This window comes from Antennarius striatus, chromosome 7 (assembly GCF_040054535.1).
Source record: "Antennarius striatus isolate MH-2024 chromosome 7, ASM4005453v1, whole genome shotgun sequence".
NCBI lineage: Eukaryota > Metazoa > Chordata > Actinopteri > Lophiiformes > Antennariidae > Antennarius > Antennarius striatus.
The window spans coordinates 6,497,625-6,523,916 of record NC_090782.1 but is presented as its reverse complement, the minus strand read 5'-3'; the positions used below and the strand labels follow the sequence as shown (position 1 = coordinate 6,523,916).

General features: G+C 38.2%; 2 protein-coding genes across 2 annotated transcripts in view; one reads left to right on the top strand and one right to left on the bottom strand.

The window, feature by feature from the left end:
- Positions 1–11,027, bottom strand: part of cep350 (centrosomal protein 350) — a 36,272-nt gene extending 25,245 nt beyond the window's left edge. Inside the window, exons 1-9 of the mRNA XM_068318778.1 lie at positions 10,737–11,027; positions 8,336–8,424; positions 8,128–8,171; positions 7,872–7,980; positions 7,614–7,779; positions 6,112–6,758; positions 5,795–5,908; positions 5,221–5,349; positions 435–533 (exon numbers count right to left, since the gene is read on the bottom strand). Of these exons, the coding sequence (XP_068174879.1) occupies positions 435–533; positions 5,221–5,349; positions 5,795–5,908; positions 6,112–6,758; positions 7,614–7,779; positions 7,872–7,980; positions 8,128–8,171; positions 8,336–8,411 (1,384 nt within the window). The 5' untranslated portion in view covers positions 8,412–8,424; positions 10,737–11,027. The remainder of the gene's footprint in view (positions 1–434; positions 534–5,220; positions 5,350–5,794; positions 5,909–6,111; positions 6,759–7,613; positions 7,780–7,871; positions 7,981–8,127; positions 8,172–8,335; positions 8,425–10,736) is intronic.
- Positions 11,028–15,301: 4,274 nt separating this feature from the next.
- The window catches only part of LOC137598535 (voltage-dependent R-type calcium channel subunit alpha-1E), an 81,075-nt gene continuing 70,084 nt past the window's right edge, over positions 15,302–26,292 (top strand). The window contains exons 1-2 of the mRNA XM_068318783.1: positions 15,302–15,386; positions 24,994–25,553. Coding sequence (XP_068174884.1) covers positions 25,027–25,553 — 527 coding nt within the window. The 5' untranslated portion in view covers positions 15,302–15,386; positions 24,994–25,026. The remainder of the gene's footprint in view (positions 15,387–24,993; positions 25,554–26,292) is intronic.

The following is a 26,292-nucleotide window of genomic DNA, read 5'->3' as shown; positions in this document are numbered from 1 at the left end:
CCGAGAGTCAGTATTACAGATCCAGTGAGTTAAGACAAGTATAGATGTAGAGCAAGTTTGCAGCAGCACTGATATTTTTGTCTGTCAGTGTTGACAGTTTTGCTATCTGACTATCATAGATATTCAACGTCTTAAAATTAAGCAGAAAAATTTGATTCTTTTTTGTATTAGAGTCAGAAAATGAACAAGCCAGCACTAAGATCAATAGCAGCAATAGACGAGTGAAGTGGGAAGAACATCACTGAAGAAAGCATTAGAGCAGAGTTATCTAAAGCTGTTTAAATCAATCCACTGGACTTTAAGAAAGTTTCTTGAAGAGGTTTTGCTTGTCATCCAGATATGACTAGGTTCTAGGTACCTATGCTGCTACTGGTAACATGAAAATAGCTAACAGAGTAAAATGATAGGTACAGTACATATTGACTAAGTCCCACCTGTTCTTTTCTTTGTATCAGCTGCCTGGGGTATGTCTTCCTTCTGCAGTACCATATTTACCAGCTTTTGACCCTCCCGCCACGATGCAGGACTTATCACTGAAGAGAAACAAAAAAATAAATGCCTTCAATGCTGCCAGTAGAAATCAATGGAATTCAGTATACTTCCTCCTGATGTAACTGAACACGACAACGTACATTAGCATGCACAACCAGGTCAAACTCATTTCAATAAAAACCCAGAACTGAAAAGAGGCTAAATAAATAAATATTTTAGCACGGCCATTAAAAATGTAATTTCACCCACATCTTACAACAGAAAAGAAGACAGAAATTACAACCCTGTTGGTTTACTTTTACAAGGTTAGTTAAGAGAGGACTCAACTAAGAGTCCATGCCCCAATATTATCATATTCTCCTTGTCTCAAATTGCAATCCCTTTATTTCATACCACCTTCCCTGCCATCTGCCACTGTTCAGAACCCAGCCTACAACAATGAAAGAGAGTGTAATTGCATTTTTGGTGTGCTGAGCGTAGGACACTACATTTCAAAATCCCATCTAATATCTATTTGCTTGGAATAATCACAAAGGTATTTTTTACTGTGAAGAGCAGCTCCTGGTAATTAAGCTGTACATCCAGGAACCACACAGCTGTTTGTACCAAGCGGTTGAGCCAACTGAGCCCTACTACAGATTTCACAGGGCTATTTATAGTGATGTTCCAACATGAAAGAGACCAAGCAGGCATGAAAGCTAACAAAAAAACATTCAAAGCACCACAAGCAGACTCCTGAAACAGACAAAATGAACCAACAGATATATATCTGAAAGACAACTGTTTTTGCAAAGTGTGCAACATGTTTAAGTGAAATCACCATTATTATGTACCTAACAAATGCCTCTCCTTTTTAGGCCCACATAAACACAGACACGGAGGCTACCAATCACATTGTCATGTGTCCTTGAAAGCAATGTTGCAATTGGAAATGAAGCATGTTACGTATCTGCATGTCACTTCCAGGTCTCACAATGCATGCCAAACATATTGAAAAGTTCTTCAAGCATTAAAACATTCAACCTCAATGACTGTTTTGTTTATACACTGGAACACACACAGGTATAGTATTTGAGAAATGTCTAAACCCACATAGTCTAATCTGAACACTGGTTTCTGCAGGTTGTTTGTGGCATTTGTGGTTTAAAATTATGTATTTATTTATATTTTATTGTATTGTATAATCAATATTTATTTAACATTCATATTATCATCACTCATGGTGTACACTTTAACCCTTGGGGACTGATTGGTACCAAAAGTGACATTTTTGTTGTTTTTATGTTTTTTTTTCCCAATAAATCAGTCAATTAAAAGGCTAAATATATTAAATTTTGCCAGTCATTTTCTTTCAACTTTATTTTCTAAATTCCTTAATGCCTGTCATTGGAAGTGTATAGAATAGTAGATTGTCACCGTGTACACACAGGAACCAATTGGTACAAAAATGGTCTCATTGACTCCCATTATAACCACATATTTTTCATATGCTATAGGCATATATATATATATAATATATTAATATATTATATATGCATATTATATATATTACTATATACAATAATGCTGCCATGTTATAATGCAACATGATCTTCATTGTCTGCAGCAAGCCACTGTCCCCACATTGACCCCACAGCACAGACACAGACCCACCGTCTGTGTTTACTCCTCCTGTTTACTCCTCCTTCTTCTTATTTTCGTTCCTTCATTCACAACAACTACCTTCATGAAAGGTAGTTGGTGTGACAGAAGGACATGAAAAAGGACATGATTTCTTTTGCAGGTCTGTGTTTACACACCTGCAAAAATATGTATTTCCATTCATCCAATAGGTGAGCGGAGGCTTCTTTTGATCCAGCAAAATTTGCTGGATCAAAAGAAGTCACTGTAGATAAATGGTCGCTTTTAGGGGCCGTTGTTCATTCAAACAATACATGCCTTCCAAACCAGCCAAGTACGGACTCAAAATCTGGGCTTTGTGTGATGTCCAGACCTCTTACGCGTGGAGGCTCCAGGTTTATACGGGGAGGTCTGCGTCAGCTCCGGTGGAGCGCAACCAAGGAATGCGTGTGGCACTTGAGCTCACTGAATCGCCCCAGGGCCACACGCTGACCACGGACAATTTTTTTTTACATCTTTTCCGCTGGCTGGGGGGGCTGGCTGTGCTCCCCCCGCAGCTCTTAGACAGTAAACAGCGGCAAGTGCAGTCATCGTTGTTCGGATTCACGCATGAAGACAGCGATCGTGTCATATGTCGTCCCCCCCCCCAAAAAAAAACAAAACAAAACAAACGTGCTTCTCCTGAGCACAAAACACCGGGAACCAGAGGTCCAGGAATCGGGGAAAAACCCCCCACAAATAATAATGGACTATAATCGCTGCAAAGGAGCCGTCGACCACCTGGACCAGGTATTTACGCATCACTTATTTATTTCACTTACTGGTATTTATTTACTGTTACTCACTACGTTTGATTGTGCGATATAGCAACAGCCTATGCACTTTATTTCGTTGAATATTTTTCTATTTATCAAGAGGGATGTGTGAAATTGTATGCATATCATTCGTGTAATTTGTTTTTCTTCCGCAGGCTTGTGGCACCTACTCCTGCAGCCGGCAAACGCGCCGCTGGCCCAGGTGTCTTTTTTATCACATGGTCCATGTTTCCTGCTACAACGCCTTCCGTCTTTTCTTGTCTGTGTACCCCGGCTGGAACAGCTCTCGGTCCACGAAACGCCACCTTTTTTTGGAGCAGCTCGGCGCAGCGCTCGTCACCCCAGCAATGGAGAACCGACCGCGGATGCCTAGAGCACCGTTTTCGGCGAGCCTGGTCCGTGAAGTCCAGGGCCGGGCCAATCAAGAGGAAGATGGGGCAGGGGAGGAGCCACAGCCGGTCCCGGCCAAATCACGTAAGACTCGCATATGCTGTGCGCTGATCAGAAGGGAGTGTGGAGCCAGTGCGCAAAGTGTTACGCACATGCATGCAAGAGGCACTACAAGATTATCTGTGAGTCGTGTTTCAAGTGCCAGTAAACATTCATTCTCACACACGCACGCACGCACACACACACACACACACACACACACACACACACACACAACAACAACAACAAAACATACCATACCACGGCATACACTGCACAAATATTGTTCTTATGTTTGAAATTTAATGAATGTTGAAATGTTTATATGTATAATAAAATATATAGTTGTACGAAGGTCTCATTTTTGTTTGTCTGCACCGGACACGTTGCCATGGCGAGGCGCATACAATTTCATGACATGATCCGTTTTGGACCATTAGCCAATGTGTTCATTAACTTTAAAATTCTCTTTGTACCAAAAACTAATTATGCATTAAAGTTAATATTGTTACCAATTACTGGCATGGTCAAGGTTGTAATATCTTTAGCCGAAATATTTAATCATATGCAAATTTTTCTAAATATTCCATATTTTGTGTTTTTCCCATTGGAAGAAAAAGAGGGTTGTCATGGCAAATTCCATATAGACATATATAATAATAAAAAAAACTTTATATCTATGAATAGGGCTGAAGTAATGGAAAAGATCAGATGCACTGAAAGAAAAAAATATTTCTGTATGGCATGTTTTTTTTAGACTTTTATGAAATGTCAATTTTTTGTCTCTTTGGTTAAAGTGTTTAGAAAAGCCAAAATTCTCATTGTACCAAAAACTAATAATGCATTAAAGTTAATAATCCTACCAATTGTTGGTATGGTCAAGGTTGTAATATCTTTATCAGAAGTATTTAACTGCCCACTAACTTTTGGAAATATTCCACATTTTGTGTTTTTCCCATTGGAAGAAAAAGAGGGTTGTAATGGCAAATTCCATATAGACATATATAATAATGGAAAAACTTTATATCTATGGATAGGGCTGGAGTAATGGAAAAGATTGGTGCGTTGAAAGAAAAAAATATATGTCTGTATTACAATTTTTTTGAAGACTTTTATGAAATGTCAATTTTTTGTCTCTTTGGTTAAAGTGTTCAGAAAAGTTAAAATTCTCATTGTACCAAAAACCAATGATGCATTAAAGTTAATAATCCTACCAATTATTGGTATGGTCAAGGTTGTAATATCTTTAGCAGAAGTATTTAACTGTGCACTAACTTCTGGAAATATTCCACATTTCGTGTTTTTCCCATTGGAAGAAAAAAAGGTTATAATGGCAAATTCCATATAGACATATAAAATAATAAATACAACTTTATATCTATGGATAGGGCTGAAGTAATGTAAAAGATTGGTGCATTGAAAGAAAAAAATATATTTCTGTATTACAATTTTTTTTAACACTTTTATAAAACGTCAATTTTTTGTCTCTTTGGCTAAGGTGTAGAGCCATTTTAATCGGTACCTAAGGGTTAAAAGAGACTAAGACGATAACAGCAACATTAGTCAGTGACTCATCTGTCAGCATGTGTGCTATGTAAACACAGAAATAAACAAAAGGAACAGGGCAGATATGACAGATAACCAGCTTGAAAAACCCCACAAAGTCTGGATCAGCAAACCCAGCAAAGAAAAACCTTCTGAACACACCAAAGGTTCAACATCATCTCTTGGCTTAGAACCATGTATGCTGATCCTTGACAAAATCCTGCCAGACTGTTCCACATGCTTCGTTTTCCTACGGTCATCCATTAAAAAAAAAGATAAGGGGACAGGGTCGGCCAACTCACATAAAAGAGGATTATACCTGATTTTGCATTTAGGTCAGAGGAAGGGGCAACTCTCTGAACCTTCCTGACATGTTTGGAAGGCCTCCTCTCTTTGGACCGATCTGCTCTGCGCTCCCTTTGCTGCTGATGTCCAGACCTGGTGCACTCTGTACAAAAAAACGACATTCAGTAGGTATAAAGTACCGGTGCACAGTAGCCGCAAAGCAATCGACAAATATTTCTTAAATAAATAAATAAAAAAGTCATATGTCTCTGAAAGGATCAATAAAACCATTTACACCTAGAGACTTTATATGAGAAGAACATTCAAACTGATTTTCCCAAATCATGTATTAATAGCATTCCATGTAGATAACATTCATACATTCAGAATGATTACAGTGCCGAAGTACAGTGATCTACATTTAATACCAAAGCCAACCCTTTGAAAATACAAGAAAATTGGTGATTAGTCAGCAGTCAATCATTGCCATTTACCTCATAAAATTTTGCTCAGAATCACAAATAAAAACCCAGAAATAAATGTCAGCCTCATCCTTACACATATGGAATGACTGTAATTAAAAGAAAATATTTGCTCACTACGCTCACCAGCAAACTGTTGTGACAAGTCTCTGTATATTTCCCTGCTGAGGTTATGAAACTCATCCTCCTTCCAAACTTTCCTATCTGGAGTCTGGATCTTGGTCTCAGTACTGGTAAAACCTGTAAGTACAAAGAATGAAGGAGTATGTTGTGGCATCTTGCTATGTAACTAAAATGTGTCACATCAATCAATAGATCGATACTTTATTGATCCCAATTTGAACTTAAAATATATGCCTGAACATACGATGACACATTTATTTCACAAATGATTAAAACAAATCACAAATCTAAATTGCGGATAAAACCTATTTTAACGGTACCTTTGTAAATCGGTGCGGGTGGTGCAGCTGCCACTTTGCGTATCTTGGCTATGGGCATACTGGTAGAACCATCATTACTCCTCTCCACAGCTGCTATAACAGGCTGTTCCAGATGACCCAACAGCTTATCTCTCTCTGCAGCCTCCTCCAGATGTTGTCTCTGTCTGCGAATACGCTCTTTGAGTTTCTCCAGCTTCTTATCATGATGATGTCGCTTTAGGTTCTCCAACCGCTGGGAAGCTGAACCAGGGCTGCTGGAGGAAGTGCTCTCCCCTCGATGTATGGACTCTTGACTCGGAACCACAAATGGGCTTGACTCTTCGCTATCCATGCCAGCTTGTGCTTTGAGAGTAATCTGTTCCTCTGATCCATTCCTTGCAGGGATGGCTACATTTGGAAGGGGTGACTCCTGTCCAGAAGCCCTTAGGGTGACCAGAGCTGGCTGTTCATTGAGGTAACGGACCTTGGTACTCTCAAGAGCAGAGGACCGCGTGCTGTCCAGATCCCCCTCTGCCTGCCTGTCTCTGTTGTCTCTCTGGTAGACCAGTTGGCTGACTAGAGAATTTGAGGGAGTGGATGAACATGAAGATCCTGGCACTGGCTGCAGACTGCAGGCCTCCAGCTGAGAGGAAGGAGGGGTGGCCTCTCTGAAGACGAATCAGATTACACGGGATCAGGAAAAGGATTTACCATGATTTACTCTTAATTTACTGCTTATCAATCCCACAGAAAAAACCATTGATAGGTGGTCAATGGGCTTGGAGGAGGACATTAACTTAGAGGTCTCTTATTAGTTTGATGGTGACAACTACTAAAAAGAGCAAATGTGAAATTTTGATAATTTCTAATTTAAAAAAAGCTGTGTGCCCCCATCACTGCAGACTTGTACTTAAGACATACAGTAAACCCTCGATTGTACGCACTTCAAGATGCACAGCTTCACTACATTGTGGATTTTTAGTAAGCAGTCACGTGATACCGTACACGCATCTGATAGCATCCGTGTGTGTGCTGTGTTCCAAGACTCACGGAACGCAGCCCACTTCTGTGAAACACAAAAATGCTTTAAATAGTCTATAAGAGTGTGGGAAAAGGTCATACAGATAGAAGGTGGTTTAATATCAGTATGGGGAGGGTTCATAAATGTTTAAATTATCGTAAATAAAATAAATAGTTTGTCGTTGTATCGTGGAATTTCGCTTTTCATGGGTGGTCCTGGAACGCATTAACCGCGAGTAACGAGGGATTAATGTATATCAAATTCCTTGTTCCCTCCCTGTAGAAACAGAATCAATACCTATGTAGTCATCCAACGATGTCAAATTGTGATCGAGCTTAATAAAATATTGTTGTGCTTTAAACTGACAGATCGCATCAGTGTACTCTGATGTAAAATATATGACCATTCGGAAAAATGTATCATAGCTGGATGATCTGCTCTCCTACCCAAATATTAACTAGACTGAAATGTCTGAAGATGTTTCATGAATGTGTATTTGTACCTGTAAGAGACGAGAGGTTCCTTGAACTCTACACAGTTGTTCCTGCGGACATTCCTGTCCTGGGTGGTATTTTTAAGTGGACTGCGTGAGCTTCCCTTTTCCAGACTCTGCTGTCTATAGCCCACATGGTTTGCAGACCCCCCAATTTCAATAGTCTGTTGTCCATCTGAAACAGAGAGCACAATGTTTCCCCAGTTATTTATTTATTGTTAATTTTATTTTCATTACTGTATTGTATCAGCAAAACCCCTCACTCACCCCTACAGCTGACCATCTTAGAGGACATCTTCTTGGGGGGCACCATGACAGAGTCCAGGAAAACTCCTGTCCCTGATGTAGCCTCGAGGCGGTTTTCTATGTGCCGCAACTATATAAGAGGATGATACAAGTCAAACTCGAGACATGTGAGAATGAAAGGAAAGTCTTTTTCTTCATCAATAGATATTAGATAATCGAGTCCTGCATTATTTTTACAAAAAAGCAGGTAATTTTAGAACTACTCCAAGGTACTTACAGCAGCTTTGGACTGACCTAAACTTTTCCATGTAGTTGTCAACTCTGATGAAAACAATAAAATTCTTTAGAACAGCACAAACAGAATCGCTTGCTATGTCAGCAATCTCTTTGATACATTTACATCATGAATTTCAGAAAGTTAATGTAAATTAACCATACCAACATTGGAGCAAATGATATGAAATAAATTAATTTTTTAAACACACCTGCCCCAATATTGTGATTTGTATGCTGTTGAGAAGAGCTTTTAAGGGACACTTCTGTCTGCCTGCTGCTCTTCATCTCTCCCGTTCACCTACAGACACGATTAGAAGAACATCAAAACATGAAAATCAACTATAAGCATCGACAAATGTGACATAGATGTGGCACACAAATATTTAACTATATAATAAAGTGCACTTAAGCTGTATTCTTTTAAAGGAAGTCTTGAGACAAATACAGTAACTCCTCAGCAAATAAAAGCTAAAAAACATCTTATATTAAACCAAATTCAAAAAACAATAAAGACACAACATACAATAAGGAAACATACTGTTGAAAAAGTTTTGATGATAGCGTTCACTCTGTCATCCTAAAAATACACACTAAATGATTTTTGTACAGCTTCATTATTTGTTAATATAACTTATATAAGCATCTTGGCATATATTTGGATATTGGGAGCAACCTAATAATACCAAGTCATTTAAAACAGGTTTTACAACAACACATTCCACTAAAAATTTCCATGAGGGAAGAAAAGCAAGAGCTGTCACATGTCCCTGATGAGATGTTTACTTAAAATACCTGTAATACTAGAACTGAGATCTCTGGTCCTACCTCAGTACTAACTTCCTGAAATAATTAAACGTAGTGTTATATATTTGTTGTGATTAGGGGACTTGTTCGTGACTAATCTAGCCATTTATTTTAACCACCTTTCAGTAAGCTAATGCCGTTGTGATTCACATATTCAACATGCTTTGACATATCAGGTGTCCTTCATGCCTTTTTACACACGTGACAGAATCCTGGGGCGAAGTCACCCGGAGGAGAAAGGAAAGCAAAAAGCAAAATGCTCGGAATTTTTGCTATTTTCATTTGCAGGTAACTGTGCACATTATCAGCTGTCCCCGGTGACTGTGATCATAATTTCAAATGAACACTGCAGAAAGTGAATTAAACTGTGTCTGTTGTTTTGACTGTGAGCAAAGTTTGGTATTATTTATAGTAATACTTTTTACTTACAGTATAAATAAAGTTGTTACATTCAAACAAGGAACAAATGGTTATAACTTGCCAACGTTATCCAAATTATGCCACAACTGTGATTTAAACAGAACGGTGCAGTCATCAACATTAATTAAACTAAATTAAACTAGTAATCTCGTTTTATAAAAGTGTATTACATTTGTCTACTGAAAATTTCAATTGATGCATTCAGGTTAACAATGGCATTTTATACGAAATGTAAACTCCAGCCAACGATCTGGTTTTGTATATCGGTGCTGAATAGCTGTCACTGTCAACTCATTCAATCCATGCATCTAGACCTCGTAAAGTTGGCTGAAAAAAGTAAATTTGAATTCAACTTTAGTCTGATGGAAGGGGAAACGAGACGTAACCTAACAGGACAAGTCAATACAATGTACAGTCAGTGTTAAGTGACAAATATATAATGTCTCTGTCGGAATGCGAATGATTTGTGTGAAGTTAAATCCAAGATGGCGCATACTGTCTATTCTGCTCACGGACTGCAGTGTTGCTCGGCGGTAGTCGCTCGACCCCGCCACTTACGGCCGGGCACAACTCATGTTTGGACACTAGACTGTTGCAATATAGCTTCCGACCACTACCCTCACTACAGTGCAAACGACGGTGTAACAACACCCCACCAGTTGGGCGAGTAAGAAATCATTTGCCATCTTTGACTACATGGGTTGTAATGACTGTATGTAATAACACTTACTCAAGCGCAGAATGGCGTATGAACGTGAGTCTACATCCACCTGACATCACTGTGTTGTTACCGGAGAACTGATGCTAACTTTGTCTTCCATTCAGTCACTAATTATATTAAACATGACTTATCGAACCACCAACTCCCTCAACTAGTTGACTACACACAGTAACATCACGCCGGGAACTGTACAAGGTATATTACCCTCGTCGATACTACACTAAAGCAATAAAAGAAACACTGCCTATTAGCCATATTTCGGCACACATCGCATTAAGGAAGTTAACTATAATGAGTTGTCGTAAAAACAGGAACTAATCGGCTTCTCAACTCGACAAAACAAGCCATCTTGAATTGACTTTGATAAACTGTGATAAACTAGCATCTGGGGAAGCACAAATTTTTTTTTCCCTCAATAAAACCATTAATAATTCAACCTCAACTTTTAAATTACATCGTTTACATTTCTGGTACCATTATAATCATCGCACGTCCAAATTAAATCTGCAATTTGTACTGCTAAGTGACTTCAGTATTAGTTATTTCGAAATGATTTCTGTCCAAGGATTAGTCGGAGCCACAAACTCGAAAGTGTCAACCTTAACGCTAGCAAGAAAGTAATTAATTTATTTAGTTAGTCCTCTTTGATTTGACAGAACATATACCTTTCGGGAGACAACCCTGTTTGTCTAGATGTCCACGTTCATGCTGACATCTTCTCGTTAAAAAATCCAAACTTGTCAGGACTTCTTCAGTTTCGGTCAGCTGAATGTTTGCTAACGTTAGCCGGCTAGGGCAAACAGAGCAGCGTTAGCTAACAGTTGCGGTAACTAAGACAGCAACTTTTTGAAACAGCATGCAGCCATTGTTGTTGTTTCAGCGTTTGTCCAAACAACTAAATGTCCTGATCACCGGCGAGATTCCTGGAGAGAAACGTCGGTACCCGCCTCTCAGGTCGCCTTTCCCGGGTTACTATGTAGATGTTCTTCAACAGTGGAACGGTATCCAGTATACAAGACGGTCAGTCAACCACACCGAAACATCGCGAGAGTTGGGCTCCGTCAAACGGCATTTACACACAAAGAAAAAACAAGTGACGTCAGCATCATTAACATAATCTAATCAATTTCACAATAGGTTATTTGTTCAATTTAGTATTACGTATACGTGTACCGTATATTTGCGTTACAGATACTTTGATGCTTTGAAAATCTACCGGAAAAATTTTAAATATCTAAAGTGTCCGTATTTGTGAAGTATCATCCTTGGTTTCCTAACTCAACGTGCCTCAGTTTCTAGTATATTTACTTTAATCCAGACGATTTTCTTCTTTCAGTAACTTTTTTTAATGAACTAATTATTACAGCGATCAAAAAGTGACACGAGAGGATGAAAAATAGACCAAAATAATTACATACTATATTACCTATAAAAAGGATGAAAAAAGCACAAGTCCTCTTACATATTAAGAGACAGTGTGGAAAAATCAAAGTGTATACATCAAATCCTAATATTTCTTCCTTTCAATTACGCTTATTTAGGGATTCAACAAAGCGAACGAAATAGAAATGATAAACAACTAAACAAAGTCAAATAATTACATATTATTACTTATCCAAATAATTAGATAAGTACCGGTAATAATGTTGTATACGATTAATTAATGACTTGTTTTTACTAAATAACAATTATTGTTATTATTGTACCACAACAATAATAGTAATAATAGTAAAGGAAATATTAAGATAATACCTTTATGTATAGTATATATTAACAAATCAAAAATATATTGTATATTATTATTAATAATAATAATATACATACATATTAACATTTGCAACATATGAAATTTACATATTAACATATATCATATTATCAGAAATTTACAGTTATATTTACACATCAAAAATATACACTACAGACTGAAGATTACATTGTTCATCCAGAATTACAATGTTTTGTTCTTTGAGTTCTGTGAGTTCTTTGAGTTCTTTGAGTGGTCTGCTGGGAGGATTGCTGGTTGTAGATGTTATTCGTTGCATAACATAAAACTTCACAGCATCACAGTAACATGCATTTTGGATGCGATGTTAACTGATATGAGCGTTTGAGGTACGATTTGAGCGCATAAACTGAACGTAACATAGTCAGGGATGACAGAGCAGAGAGAAATGAGTATATCTTTACTGCCACCAAGCGGCTGAAAGTTTGTTACACATGAAGACACCTTGACAAAAAATACATCGCTTTTCCATAAACGCAAAAGTCATTAAATGAATAAAGAAAAAAATCATTGTCCATTAACACCATTGAAGTGAATTTTTGCCTCATGATATTAGATATAAAGTAAGTAGTAATATCTTTCGGGTTTTTTTATTGGTTAGGTTTTTTTTACTGTGTGTGTGGAGTTAAGAGTCACTTTTATTGGTACCTATGACAACAAATGGAGTGCACAATGAAAAGTGATCGGAATAGTTTCAAGACAGGATGTGTGCTCACTGTCAACAGGTGAGTCATAAAAGTATAAATTGCAGTGCAGCTTGGAGCGAGAGATGCAGGTTTAAAGGTTATGGCTGTTTGACTATGAAGAATCCACAAATCAACTACATTTAATATGCTTTTTATGAGTATTTTCTAGCTTCATATTCATGTGGACCCAATTGTTGAATGGTTACATTCAATTAAAGGAATAAATGTTCTGAATACATGATGTAATAGCTTTATATGATATACGAGATTTAATTTAAATTTTTGGTCCTTGGTCTGTTGTAACTGCCAACTTCTCCAATACTTCACCTCTCTCTCTCTCTCTCTCTCTCTCTCTCTCTCTCTCTCTCTCTCTCTCTCTCTCTCTCTCTCTCTCTCTCCATCTCTCTCTCTCTCTCTCCATCTCTCTCTCTCTCTCTGTCTCTCTCTCTCTCTCTCTCCATCTCTCTCTCTCTCTCTCCATCTCTCTCTCTCTCTCTCTCTGCAAACGTAAACTGGAACAAAAGTGAAGCCCTTCCTGGTAGTGAGCGGCATGGCAACCTCCCGGTTCCTCCTCAAAACTTGTGTTGGAAGACTGATGGTCTCAAATATCTCGGTGTGTACCTGGGAAATGAGACAACAACCAGGAAGAACTGGGAGGGTGTCATTGAAAAAATAGAAGGGAAACTTAAGAAATGGAAATGGTTGCTCCCCAGAATGTCGTAGAGAGGTCGAGTTTTAGTGATAAACAACCTGGTGGCCTCACAGCTGTGGCACAGCTTGGCCTGTATGGACCCTCCATCAGGGTTTCTAGCCCAAATCCAGACCAAACTTGTTAACTTTTTCTGGGATGGGCTGCATTGGGTGCCTCAAGGAGTGTTGTTTTTATCAAGAAAGGAGGAGGAACAGGGCCTCATCCACCTGGCTAGTAGAACAGCCACGTTCAGATTACAGTTCATCCAGCGGTTTCTGACCGGACCAGCGGATCTGACGTGGAGAGAGGTGGCCAGCTGCATATTCAAACATGAACCATGGAGCCAGGTTGGATGTCTGCAGTGGAGCCACACCTGGGCTGTCTGCAGCGCTTTGCAGAACCAGGACCCTGACCCTCCAGCAGCTGGTGGACAACGCTGGGCCAGCGTTGGCGGATACCCAGGCTGTGAGCTCCCTGCTGAACATCCAGTCCACCAGGGTGGCTCAGAGGGTGCTACAACTGTGGAGGCAAAGACTCTCCGGGAAGGAGAGAAGCCTCCTCCTGGACTATAGTACAGGGACTGTGCCGGGCAGCAAAGATCCTTTCCCTGAGGTACACATCAGTCCCCTGTTTGGAGAACTGGAGGGTCCTCTCCTCGGAGATGAACGACAAATCAGCCTGCACACGGCCAACAAAAAAATACTGTACAAACAATGTTAAAAAGCGATCAACAAGAAAAACCTGTGTAACAGAGCACCCACTACCTGGGCCAACAGGATGACGGGAAATGGGCCTGACCCACAGTGGAGACTTCTACGTATATCCCCTGAAGAAAAAAAACAGCCGACCTCAAGTGGAGGATTTTACATGGTGCCATCGGTTCCGATGCTTTTATCTCTGTTTTTAACCCTGCGTGTCCAGCCAGTGTCCCTTCTGTCCCCTTCGTGAGACAGTCTTTCATGCTTTCAGTGAGTGTGGGAGACTTGCAGTGCTCTTCACTCTTCTAACGAATGTTTTTAATTTGTTCAGTGAAAATTTTAGTATCAGGAAATTCATCTACGGTGCTGGGTACAATAGATCGAATCAGAGAAAGGGGCAGCTTTTATATTTTATCTCTGGAGAGGCAAAACTCGCAATTTATGTGACCAGGAAGAGGAAAATTGAAAACAATACCGTTCAAGAAGCAGCTACCATTTTTTGCTGTAACATCAGATGTCGCTTAAAACTAGAATTTGGTTTCTATAAAATGACAAAAGACCTGAATAACTTTAGAAACATCTGGTGTTACAAAAATGTCCTATGCACATTAGTTGATGACCACCTCACTATTGCAAACTTCCTATTATAATGCACTAAGTTTTATATTGTATTTCCTTTTGTGTATTGGTGTTTAATGTTTTTGAGTGTTGAGTGTTTTTGAAGTTTCATCTAATGAAAAATTGTGAAATGTTCTAAATGTTCTGAATGTGATTGAAGTTTTTTTGAAAAAAATCTTCATCTTTTGAAGCACTTTAGTGTTTTCATCTAATGTAAAATTGTAAAATGTTTGAATGTGATTAAAGTGTGTTTGCAAAAATCAAAACAACCCCCCCCCCTCTCTCTCTGGATAGAGTCAGCTTTTATATGAAAAGTAAAACAAGAAGTGGTAAGCCAGTTTTTACAAACCAAGAGATTTATAAATTGAAAAAAAAAATCTAAGGAAAAAAGTAAAAGACATGATTTTAGAAGAGATTGTTGTAGAGCACGGATAATTATTATTTTTTTCTTAATTACGTCTGTTTTTTTAGTTTGATAAAAGTTAAAAGATTAGATGCGGGGGTTTTTATTATTATTATTATTATTATTGAAAATCTTTACGTGAATCTCTTTTGGATTTTGTGTTTAAGGTGATTTTTTTTTTGCAATTTGACTTTTATAAATAAACGTGATATTAAAAATCAAAATCAAAATTCTCTCTCTCTCTCTCTCTCTCTCTCTCTCTCTCTCTCTCTCTCTCTCTCTCTCTCTCTCTCTCTCTCTCTTCGCGTCCCTCCCCCCTCTGCCTCCTCTCTCTCCCCCCTTCCGCGCTGGCAGCAGGTTAGTGCGGCGGACGTAGTCATTTCATTTTCTGTGGATGGAAAGGTGAACGAAATGGAAAGGAGTTCTTTCTTTCTAGGTAAGAAGTTCCGTGCGATTTGTTGTTGTTGTTGTTTTCAGAACATGTTATTTAAGGTTGTAACGAGTTTAGGATCCATCCGACAACTAAAGCTTTTTGGTAAGGGTGATGTTAGAGTACCACCCAGTGGAAAGAGGTCCAGAGATCCGAAAGGAGGAGGCTCCTCTTTTCATTCTGCACTGACGCTTATCAGGAAGCAAGTTCAGCATTTTGGGCTTCTTTAAGACAATAAATATAACAGCCAGTAGTTTTTCAGAACAAAATCTCCCCTGTTACAGCAGTTGAACAGTAACCATTGTTATTAGGCTTTGTTTATTTTTCTTATCAGACTCATCTGACTCCAGGGGACTGGTATTGTGTTCAGTTCTACACATCCTAACAGGAAGTTGTTTTTCAGCAATGCTCACCTTGTATGTATGTATGTATGTATGTATGTATGTATGTATGTATGTATGTATGTATGTATTTATGTATGTATGTATGTATGTATGTATGTATGTATGTATGTATGTATGTATGTATGTATGTATTTATTTATTTATTTATTTATTTATTGTTGCAGTTACCCTACAAAGCTTGACCAAATTATCAGTGTGCTTGGAATGAGATTGAGCATCAGTCTCTCCACAGCGAGGCATTTACCAGTGTTTGAGGTTGACACAGGCTGACATTGATCACTGTCCTGTTGATTCGACCAAATTCAAATCTTCTTATTTGATGTTGCTCATGGGGATGAACTTGGTCTGGGTGTAAAAGGGCCTCAAGGAAGCGTTATTATGATATGCAGTATGTTAATCATGAAGTGAACTTGTACCCGATCATCATAATATTTAAGGTTTACAATTAGAGGCATTGATCAATGTCTTTCAGATAGAAATTAATTGAAGATGAGAAAAAAGAAAAATTTGCTGCAGTGAATAGAGAGCAGCTGTATGTCTGCCAAGTTTCTGATGAGGTTTTAAATACTGAAAAGCTATGATTTGTTTGTGTTATTCATCTTTCATCTTAGCTGTTCGTCTTTGTATTTCCATAACACACAACATTATCAGATAATACGTTTCTTTCACATTGTCTTCTTGAAAAGGGAATGGCTGTTGGTGTGTTTTATTCTGTCATGGCAGTTTGACAGTAAAAAGAAGATAAAATTTGAATGGGTTTGTGTTGGATGGCACAAAGGACGAGGCACAAACTGTTGACTTATCATGTCATCTCTAGCTTCTGTTGCTCAAACGGAGACTTCAAAATGTAGATATACAATTAGCAGCCATGCCAGATACTGTTTTTAGTGGGTCAATGGGCAGTGTGATCAATTTTGGGCCAGAACTGATCCTGTGATCATCTTTTGATTGATGAGAATGGCCCATTTCTTGGATCAATCCTGCTTGGAGTGTCTTTTTAATTATTCCTCGGCATTAACATTCATCACTTAACAACCCCCAATCTATTTTTGACTCTATTTTCCTCTGATTGTCTTCTGTTAATCTTTTCTTGTCAAGTGTCCTAATTGACCCGAATGAATAATACCACTCTCTTTAGAAGGGGGCAAATTGGTTTTCATGCTGCATAAATTAGTGCCTCTATAAAACTGAACCTGCCTTTACCTCTTGAACTGGCACAAGTTCCATGTTCATTGGAGCAGCTATAATTCACAATTAAAATACATAATAGTTACGATTTATCTCTTACAAAGCTGATTAATCATGTCCTTAATATCCTTAAGATGCTCACAGTCTGTCTGGCTGTTAAACTATTAGAAAATAGTTATGCATGAAATCAAAGCCCACTCTCAAATATGTTGGAAATAAACAATGACTTTACTGAATTTGTAACAACAGCTTAAATGCTTTAATGCCTAAATGTTTGATTTTAGTTGTGAGAACTTAAGGTGCACTCTGATACAAATGATCAATCAATCAATCAACAAGACTTTCCGGAACCCTGTAACCTTTTGTCTTTTACAGTGAGTTGGTGGTCTAGAGACCAGAGGTGTCTGAACTAGTTGTGTTCTTTGATAATCGTGTGTACAATTTCCTCCAGGATTAATAAAGTATATATATATATATATATACATATCTTTTGGATTTTCCTCGTTCTCATGAATGTTTACAATTTTTTTAACTGTTGTGGCCAGATCTGGGTCAAACCTTAAGTTGTATTTATATTCACTTTTGATAGATTTCCCCTGTTGCTCCTGAACAAGTGAACAGGCCTTCATCAATGGTTCAGTTTTGCGAATCTTAACATCAGTTTACATATGCATTCAATGCTAGTGCTTATTGTTTCAGTGCATGTGGTTTCAGAAAAAGACACAGTTTCAATGTATACTTTTTATTTATTATAATAGCAGAGCACCTTTCCATTGGCTTGATACTGGATCTAAAACAGATGCAATGGTGACTTATTTGTGACTGTTTGTCAAGTTTAGTTATGCAAAAACCAAAATTACCATAGGCTGAATAGAAAAGTACATTTTCTCAATGCAAGTTAAATCAGCGTTCATTCATATATATGTTTTGTATCAAATTCATGTCTTAAATATAGTGTTGATTCACATCAGCCTTGTGTATACATTTTGGTAAGGATTTAGAAATGATTGACTTTTTTACAACGCATTACCTCAAAGATGCTGAGTACACTGCAGTGATGTGTACAGTATATGCAAGACATTCTGTCAACATCTCACAATGTGACGATAGAATGCTGGGATGTACCGGTAGTTGTGCACACAATATTTACTAAAATCTTTTTTTTTTTTTACAATTCCCTGGTCTGCTTTATATATAAGACATTTAAGATTCAATTAACTCTAATAATTTGATATTTATAGCATTATTTTAATCAGTTTACCCTTCACAAAGGTTAGCCTGTCTGAACTTAGCCTGTCAGTGTAATAACAACATCAAAATCGTGAACCATGTTGTATTGTATTGTGGTACAAATCACAATCTGCCTTTGGTACAAAATCGTATTTTAGACATAAATCAGATATGTATGTTAAAAAACTACTCCTAAAACTTCCAATGCCCACTGTGAGAAGAGGTAGAAGTAATAGAAGAAGAAGAAGTAGAAGAAGAAGAAGAAGAAGAAGAAGCTTTAATGTTGGCAGTGGGTTTATTCTTGGTTTACTTCTGCACATTCTGAAATACATTGTTATATCAGATTATAATGATCAAAATGATTATTACAGTTGGCTGAGGGAGTATTTCATTGACCATCAATCTTCTATCTATTCTTTACCTTCCATCCCCTCCCCATGAGGCTTCTTCACCTTCCAATGATTGGACCATAACTGTGCGTTTGACCTATTAATAGTCCTGAGCTTTGCTGATCTGAAGTGTAGGTGGTATTAAGTAATAATCTGACTTGGAAGGTCATCACAGCAGTATCCCTTTGAGAGTAATTTTTTTAGTCTGACATCTACATGTCATGGTGGCTGTTCATCAGAAGATGTTGGATAAATGCTGACATGAATGACCAAAGAAATCAGGCATGAAGCTGAAAAATCAAGACTCAAAGTCAGCTGTTTACAGCTTTTTGAACTCAGAAGTGTCATAATGAATTCTATACTAAACTCTGTTGAAGATGGTCCTAATTTGGCCACAATTATGACTCTGGTGAGGAACTTGACCCCTACAAAAGCAAATGTGAGGTATAACTAATTCACAAATTGAGACACAGAGTGTATTGTTTACCCACACTTCATGGAACAAGGTTAGGTTAAGCCATTCAGTGTTGTCAATGCTACTCACATAATGCTTACCTAGTAATGATATAAAACTTTAATAAAGTTAGCTGAAAATTTAGTTCTAATGGTCAAAGAAAAACATATTGAAGTAATACAGAAAAATCTTCAAGCAAACACTGAGATTCTCATTGAGAAGATTGCGTTGATCCTCTGCACCGCATGTTTAAATGAACACTTCTTAGAGTCAGTATTTATTGCTGCTTGAGGAATCTTTTGAAACTTTGTGTACACGTCAAAAATATTCACAAGACAACTAAACTCTTACATTCTATTAAAAATTGTTTAGTTTTCTACTCTGAGCTGTTTCAGTCATATCCATATTAAAATGCAATATATTTTTATACAGGTGATGAAAAGCAACCCCTCTGATAGCTGATTTAACCTTTCCTCATGTGTAATGAACATGTAGTAAAACTTTATTTCAGACATATATATACATATTCATTTTCTAACCAACTTGTATACAGAAAATGTTATTGATAAAAACATGACTGCAATCTTACTGTGTTAGATAATGATAACATTTTTGCCATCAAATGTATTCCCCTGATTCTCCATTTGGACATTTTTAAGCTGCCCTTAAGAGTTCCTGAATTTCCTGCACCTTTGCCGACATGCTGGTTTATTTTCATCTGGCTCAATTTTTACTCCTCACTGCCTTTCAAACACATTAGAGTTGGTTCATGTGATATAAAGCTTCCTGACACATGTTTGGCCAGTCACCAGGTTAACATCGTGTTTGAGGGAAGGATGTGGCCAAATATAATGTGTACTCAGGCAGCGGTGGGGGCAGCAGGTGTGAGAGGGCTTCTCTCCTGCCTGAACCTCCCTTCAATTCTTGTTAGTAATGTTGCAGACACCTGGCTGTCCAACAAAGACTGTAAAAAGACCCTGACCTCTTTAAACTTGTGATTTGGATTTCTTGAAAGACTATTTTTTTCTTGTCTTTTGTCTGCCCCAAGTACAGGAACTAGTCAGTCACCACACAGTCGTGACTGATGCATTTTTCATATTTGGACTTATTGAAAACTCAGCAATTCAGGTTATTCAACAACTCGGCTTTTAAAAGCTACTTTGGAAAATCATTCAGAGTCAATTTTCTTGACATTGTGGTTTTCATAAGTGTGTGGACCAATCATAGTGTTGTGTAAAGGAGGAAGCTCAGCCTTGGTGTTTTGGTCTGAACTTGCTATTGTGGGTGTTTTAGTGCTCTGTGGTGAAGGACAATCTTTGGGCTGGTGGTATGAGTCTGGTTCTGGTTCAACGGGTAATTGTTTGCTTTAGTGGTGCTGGATGGTTGATTCTGTTACTTTAATGAGTTTAATGCTTTAGTAGATAGGTTTGTGTGTATGTGTGTTCATTCATTCATTCATTCATCCATTCATTCAAGGGTACTCTGGAGACCTCTGAGTCACATGTCCAAACTATGTCAACTGATTCCTTTCTACATGAAGGAGCATGAGCTCTTCTCTGACTTACCTCTGAATGGGCAGCAGTGGTCTATTTTGTGGACAAAACCTTGAGCTTAGACACAGGTGTCAACTCCGAAGTCACTCAACAGAACTATAGAGTCTCCAGATGGAGCTGTTTTCATAATGCCACCCAGGATCTCCATGAAGGCTAGATGCTTTGAACTGCTGCTGAACAACTTATAACATATTATCCTGCAGAGTTAAAAGAGATGCTGATACAATAGTCATTATTAAGAAGGTCTGCCACAAGTCAGTATCAGCCAGGAAAAAGAACATTTTATTTCTATTGCTGGAAGAAATACCGTCCCTTTGACCCCACTGATATTTTAATGCATTATTATTATAGCTATCTCCTTTAAACTATTCCATGTTTGTAATGATATTTCATTATGTTATAGTATTGATGCATGTAATTATATTATAAAGTGTAATCAATAAATCCTCTGGAATCATTAGACTTCATTCAATATAAGAATATTCTTCCACCTTGCAGAAAATTATATATTCTTTAAATGTATTAGTATTGATCAATGAAGAAAGATATTTGAATCATATTTTTTGTCACTGAATCCACTGAATTATCCTCTAGTCAAGTCTAGCAGCTATTCTTTATTGTTTCAATGTTCAATATGTTACATTTATTTTTATTAAGAGAAAGGTGCTTTTCTGAGTCGTTTCTTTTCTTTCTTTTTTGTTGAGGCTCTTTTGGCAATATCATCCCCACATCCGGGTTTATTCATCATCAGAAAATCATGTTTGCCTTCCTGTTCAGCCAGTCTGGAAGCACAATTTGCAAAATTAATTCAGTAAGCACTTGGATCAATTAAGGTTCTACTTCAGTTTCTCAGTGAGAGTGCCACCCTGCCAGGAACCACTTAATCAGCAATTGCTTAGATAGATAAAGATAGTTTTATCATAGTATTCATGAGCCTTCCCCGAATGAGTCGTTCTGTATGGATAGAATTTTCTGTAAAACTGGGCAAAGAAGAAGAAGTCAGGATTCAGAGTTTTCCAGATATTTTTTTTTTCTGTTTGTCACTCAAATGTAACTCATTGAGCATTTGCAATTAACATCATTTTCCCTGTAAGGTCCCATTGCGTGGTGTTTTCCAGAGCTTCAATATTGTCATCATAAGCCATTAACCCCCTGCTGTTGTTTGCTGCTACCAGCGCTATCCCATTGCCTTATTGTGTCGTGTCACAATCAAGATAGACGTGTCTGACACATAACATGGTTTGACCCATTTTTCTAAGTCCAGGTAGTTACAAGGAAGAACTGCTTTATAAAGAAAGTAAATTTATTTTCAGTGAATAAGTAATGCAAATGGAAACTGGCTGTTGTAGCTTGAGGGTGGTTAATCCTATCTCGGAAAATAATCAACTAATAGTAAAACTGAGAAAGCCAAATCACCAGACTTAACTTCCTAACTAACAAAACAGGAGAAAATGAGTTGGAACAGAGCTGGCACTCCACCCTTACTAATCAGTATTAACTAACAAAACTAATGACTAATCACAGAGGCAGTATTTTACTGACTTCCTCAAGGCAGCAGCCAATCACTGTCCCGGACAGGAAATGACCCCACCATTCGCCTCCTGTCCTGACACACACTGATTTACATACAAAAACAAAAAGATGACAGAACACCACAGTCAACAGGACCCTGGCAGAAATTGTGACCATAGTTGTAACATGTTCTGTAACTACAATTCAAACTACCATATAAACTTGAAAAGAAGGTTTTGGAAAAATCAGTAAAGAATATTTCTTGCTGACTAACACCTGAGACACAGCCTCTTGGGATGTTTTCAGATTTAATGTATGTGTTAAGGATTTATTCTGACGGAATCATACATTTTTCTGTGAGGAGTTTCTATGTTCTCCCAGTTTCTTCGTATGTTTTCTCCTGGTTCTCTGGCTTTAAGTTTACCGATCAATCTAAATTGTCTGTAGGTGTGAGTTTGAGCGTGAGCGGTCTTTCTGTCTGGCGCTATTTTCTGGCAAATCTTCCAGGGTGTACCCCAGTTCGCATCCATAGTCAGCTGGGATAGGCTCCAGCAAAACCCTTGACACAGATATGGATAAGTGGCTGAAGATGAGAAGATTATTATCCTCTCATCGTCAAGGAGATAAATGAATGAAATCATACACTTACAAACAAAACACAAAAGGTCGTTGTTGTTTTTTTCTTTTTTAAGATGTCTCACTTATAATGTATTTGCCACCTGAATATAGTTCAAGACGGTGTTAATGCTACATTGTCACTTAGTTACCTCCATCAACACACACTGAAGGAGTTTTATGATCTTTATATTCTGTCCAATTATGTGTTTTTGAAAGCAGCATAATAATTATTTTTAATTGACTTCTATGAAATTGAGCAAAAAGGTGTATACTGAGAGTGGATCAGTTGTTAAGGATTATCGATCAGATAAGACGCGCTCTCTAAGTATACAGTCATCTAGTTACGTGGTACATTTGTTGCGATGAACGTGAAAGCATGTGATTCATTAGAGACATGGAAGGGCATTACCATTTTTCCAGCGCTGTGTTTTACATGGTCCAAAATTAATTGTCCTTTTACTTCCCTTTGTGTCCATCAGCGTCTGAACAAATCTGCCGCTTCTTAGCTGTAAAATAAACATCTGGCTCCTGTCCAGAGCTGATTTACTGATACAGAAAATGTATCTAGAACTTATGGGGCTGACCCAAAAACAGCAAGGTTGGGGGCTGTATAATCAAAACAACCAACTGGGGTACATGGTAAACAACAGTACACAGCATTTCTGAAACCATTGTTGCTATTTAGCCCCCTTCCTTGAGTCCATCCAGTAAACCCTGCCTCAGGAAAGATTTTTTGTTAAATTGCAATGTTTACGTTGACATACTTGTTAATTCGTTCATTCCTACAATTTCCCTTTCAACTCATGAGTTCATTAAATGAAATTGTTGCCAGTTTCTGTGTAAAAAAAAGTCCAAAATAAAAATATTTTGTGCATTAACTTTTGTATTGTGGGTGCCTCTGTGCTGAGGCCTCTGTGCTGACTGGATACTGGCAAATCAAGCATGTTTATGGCTATTTTAGTTGATATGTCATATCTGTTTATAGAATTGAATAGACCTTATCATTTTGTCTTTTTAAATTGTCTTCATCTTCCTCATACAACTATCCAACATCCTGTTTCATACATCCTCACTTTCATCACTGCACCAGTTATATGCTATAAAACTCTTCTCACAGGGACTGTAAAACCAGACATTTATCATTTGGCAGACTAACTCTGGTGGAGGAGCAGCAACAGTGTGGAAGTTTAAAGATGAAGGAAATTCGATAGTGTGCATGTGTACTGAATACATACAACAAAACAAAACTCACTAACCCTGGTCCTACTTTCTTTTCCCTCTTCCTAATTACAACATTAATCACCGCCGTTAGTTCTGGTCAAATGATTTACTCACTAACTCACTAACAAATGAACAAAAGATTTTATTCTATCAAGTTTGCATCATGAATGTAAAGCAAGCACTCTGTATAATTCATTCATTCATCTTCCGAACCGCTTTATCCGCCGTAGCGGGTCACAGGAAGTTGGAGCCTATCCCAGCCTGCGGGGGAAACTCCGGGTGTGACGCCAGTGCACCGTGGAGCCACGCAAAGACAGAACAACCATGCACGCACACACTCACACACTAGGGGCAATTTGGAACAGCTAATCAACCTGAAGTGCATGTTTTTTGGAGGTGGGAGGAAGCCGGAGAACCCGGAGAGAACCCACGCAGACACGGGGAGAACAAGCAAACTCCACACAGAGCGGGACTACCCACCGCGCCACCGTGTCGCTCACTCTGTAGAAGTTCTTCTGTATTACAACACCATCTGTGTACTGATTTACAATATATTAGAAGTGAGTAGAAGTGAGAGCAACTATATCAGCTAGGAAACAGCTAGCTTTGTAGTTGTCTAGCCTCCAGCTGAACCTCTTGTGATTTAGGGAATCGAGACTTTTTTTGATTCAATGTAGCCTTTTTTGCCTGCTTCTGTTTTCATAACTGGCTTTCTAGCTTTCTCTCTCCTCATCGACACCCCCCTGGAAGCTCCACAGAAAGAACTTTTTAATTTACTGATTCATCACTTTTATCTTTAAATGAAACCAAAAAGCCCAAAGCAATGTTGAGTGTAATTAGTCACGACAGGCACTGTTAATATTTTCTCAACAGAGGTTGTTGGAGGAGGTCTAGATGAATAAAAAGTTGGTTGGAATCATCTGTTATGAAAAATTAACCTCTCTTTATTCAAAAATGTGACAAAGGTTTGTCTAATTTGTTATTATGGGCCTCCCACCTTTTTTTTTCTTTTTTAACTCTTTCTCTTCTCTTTCCTTCCTGTAGCACTATGCTGATGTCTCAGATAGCCTACCCACCATGCTGGAACTGGGCTCCTGTTCGGTCAGCTCTCAGTCTCTGACAGGAAACCGCAACACTTATGGGCTACCTAGGACCCAAGCGGGCCCGGAGTGTCCAATGGATAGTCTTAACATGGGGATGACGCGTGGCAGTAGCTCCCCGAGGCATCACATCCTTCCCTCGTCCCCGACGGAATGTGAGAGCTGGCAGAAGCATCGTGCAGGACTGACTGGACGGTCTACCTTTCTTTCAGAGTCCCCCATCATGGAACCTCAAAGTCTCTCAACAAGCCATGACACCCTCTACCTCCCACATATGTCTGACCAGGTTCCCTCTATGCATCCCAACCGTCTCGGACTCTGTCTCGATGTAGCCTCGACTTTTGATGTTGGAGGGGGGATGCTGGTAGTGGATGGAGACTTGGTAGTCAGTCCCAACGTGATCAAGAGACGTCGAGGTGGCTTAATTGAGCAGAGGGACATTGTCAAAGCTCATCAGGCTCATAAGATTCACAGCACACCACAGGCGCGTCGCAAGGAGTGGGAGTGAGTACAAACCTGTCTCTGTGTCCTATTCACTAAATTATCCTGAAAAATACAAACACACACACACACATGCACATAATATTGTCTTGACTATTTGTCTATTTGTATTTGAATATTTGTCATCACAGTAACATCTGATTTTATTAGAACATACACAAATAAAAATCACTATGCTGTATATTTGCACAAATTCAATGTAACAGAGTAAAAGTATTTCCATATTGTAATTTTTCATTTGAGAGATACCATTCAACACCCACAATGATGATTTATCGTTTTGTATTCATTACTCCCTAAACAGGTAAAATATTGTTTTGTAACAACAATTGCTGTTCCAGCTTTGCTGCAGCCATAAATTGGATAACTCTGTGCTTACACAGTCTTGTTATAGTATTCAGTAAGGAGGCAGAAAGTGATGAGCGATTTGGACAAAAGGCGTAACAGCAATCTTATTTTGTTACAGTGAATTTTCTAGACAATCAGTTTAGAATGAAGGAGTAATTGTTTAAAAAAGATCAGTGTTCACACCTGCTTAAAATGTCTCTTAACTAGACAAACAGATTCAAGAAATACTACAACTTTTTAAAGTTTTTAAATTCATAATACAACAAATGGTGGCATGACAAAGTAGGTATATACAGTCAGTTATTTTAAGGACTATAACAACTATAGGATGAGGACAAAATTGCTTGTGTGGTGCTGTACTCACTAAGACATGCTTTTTATTACAAAAGTAAAA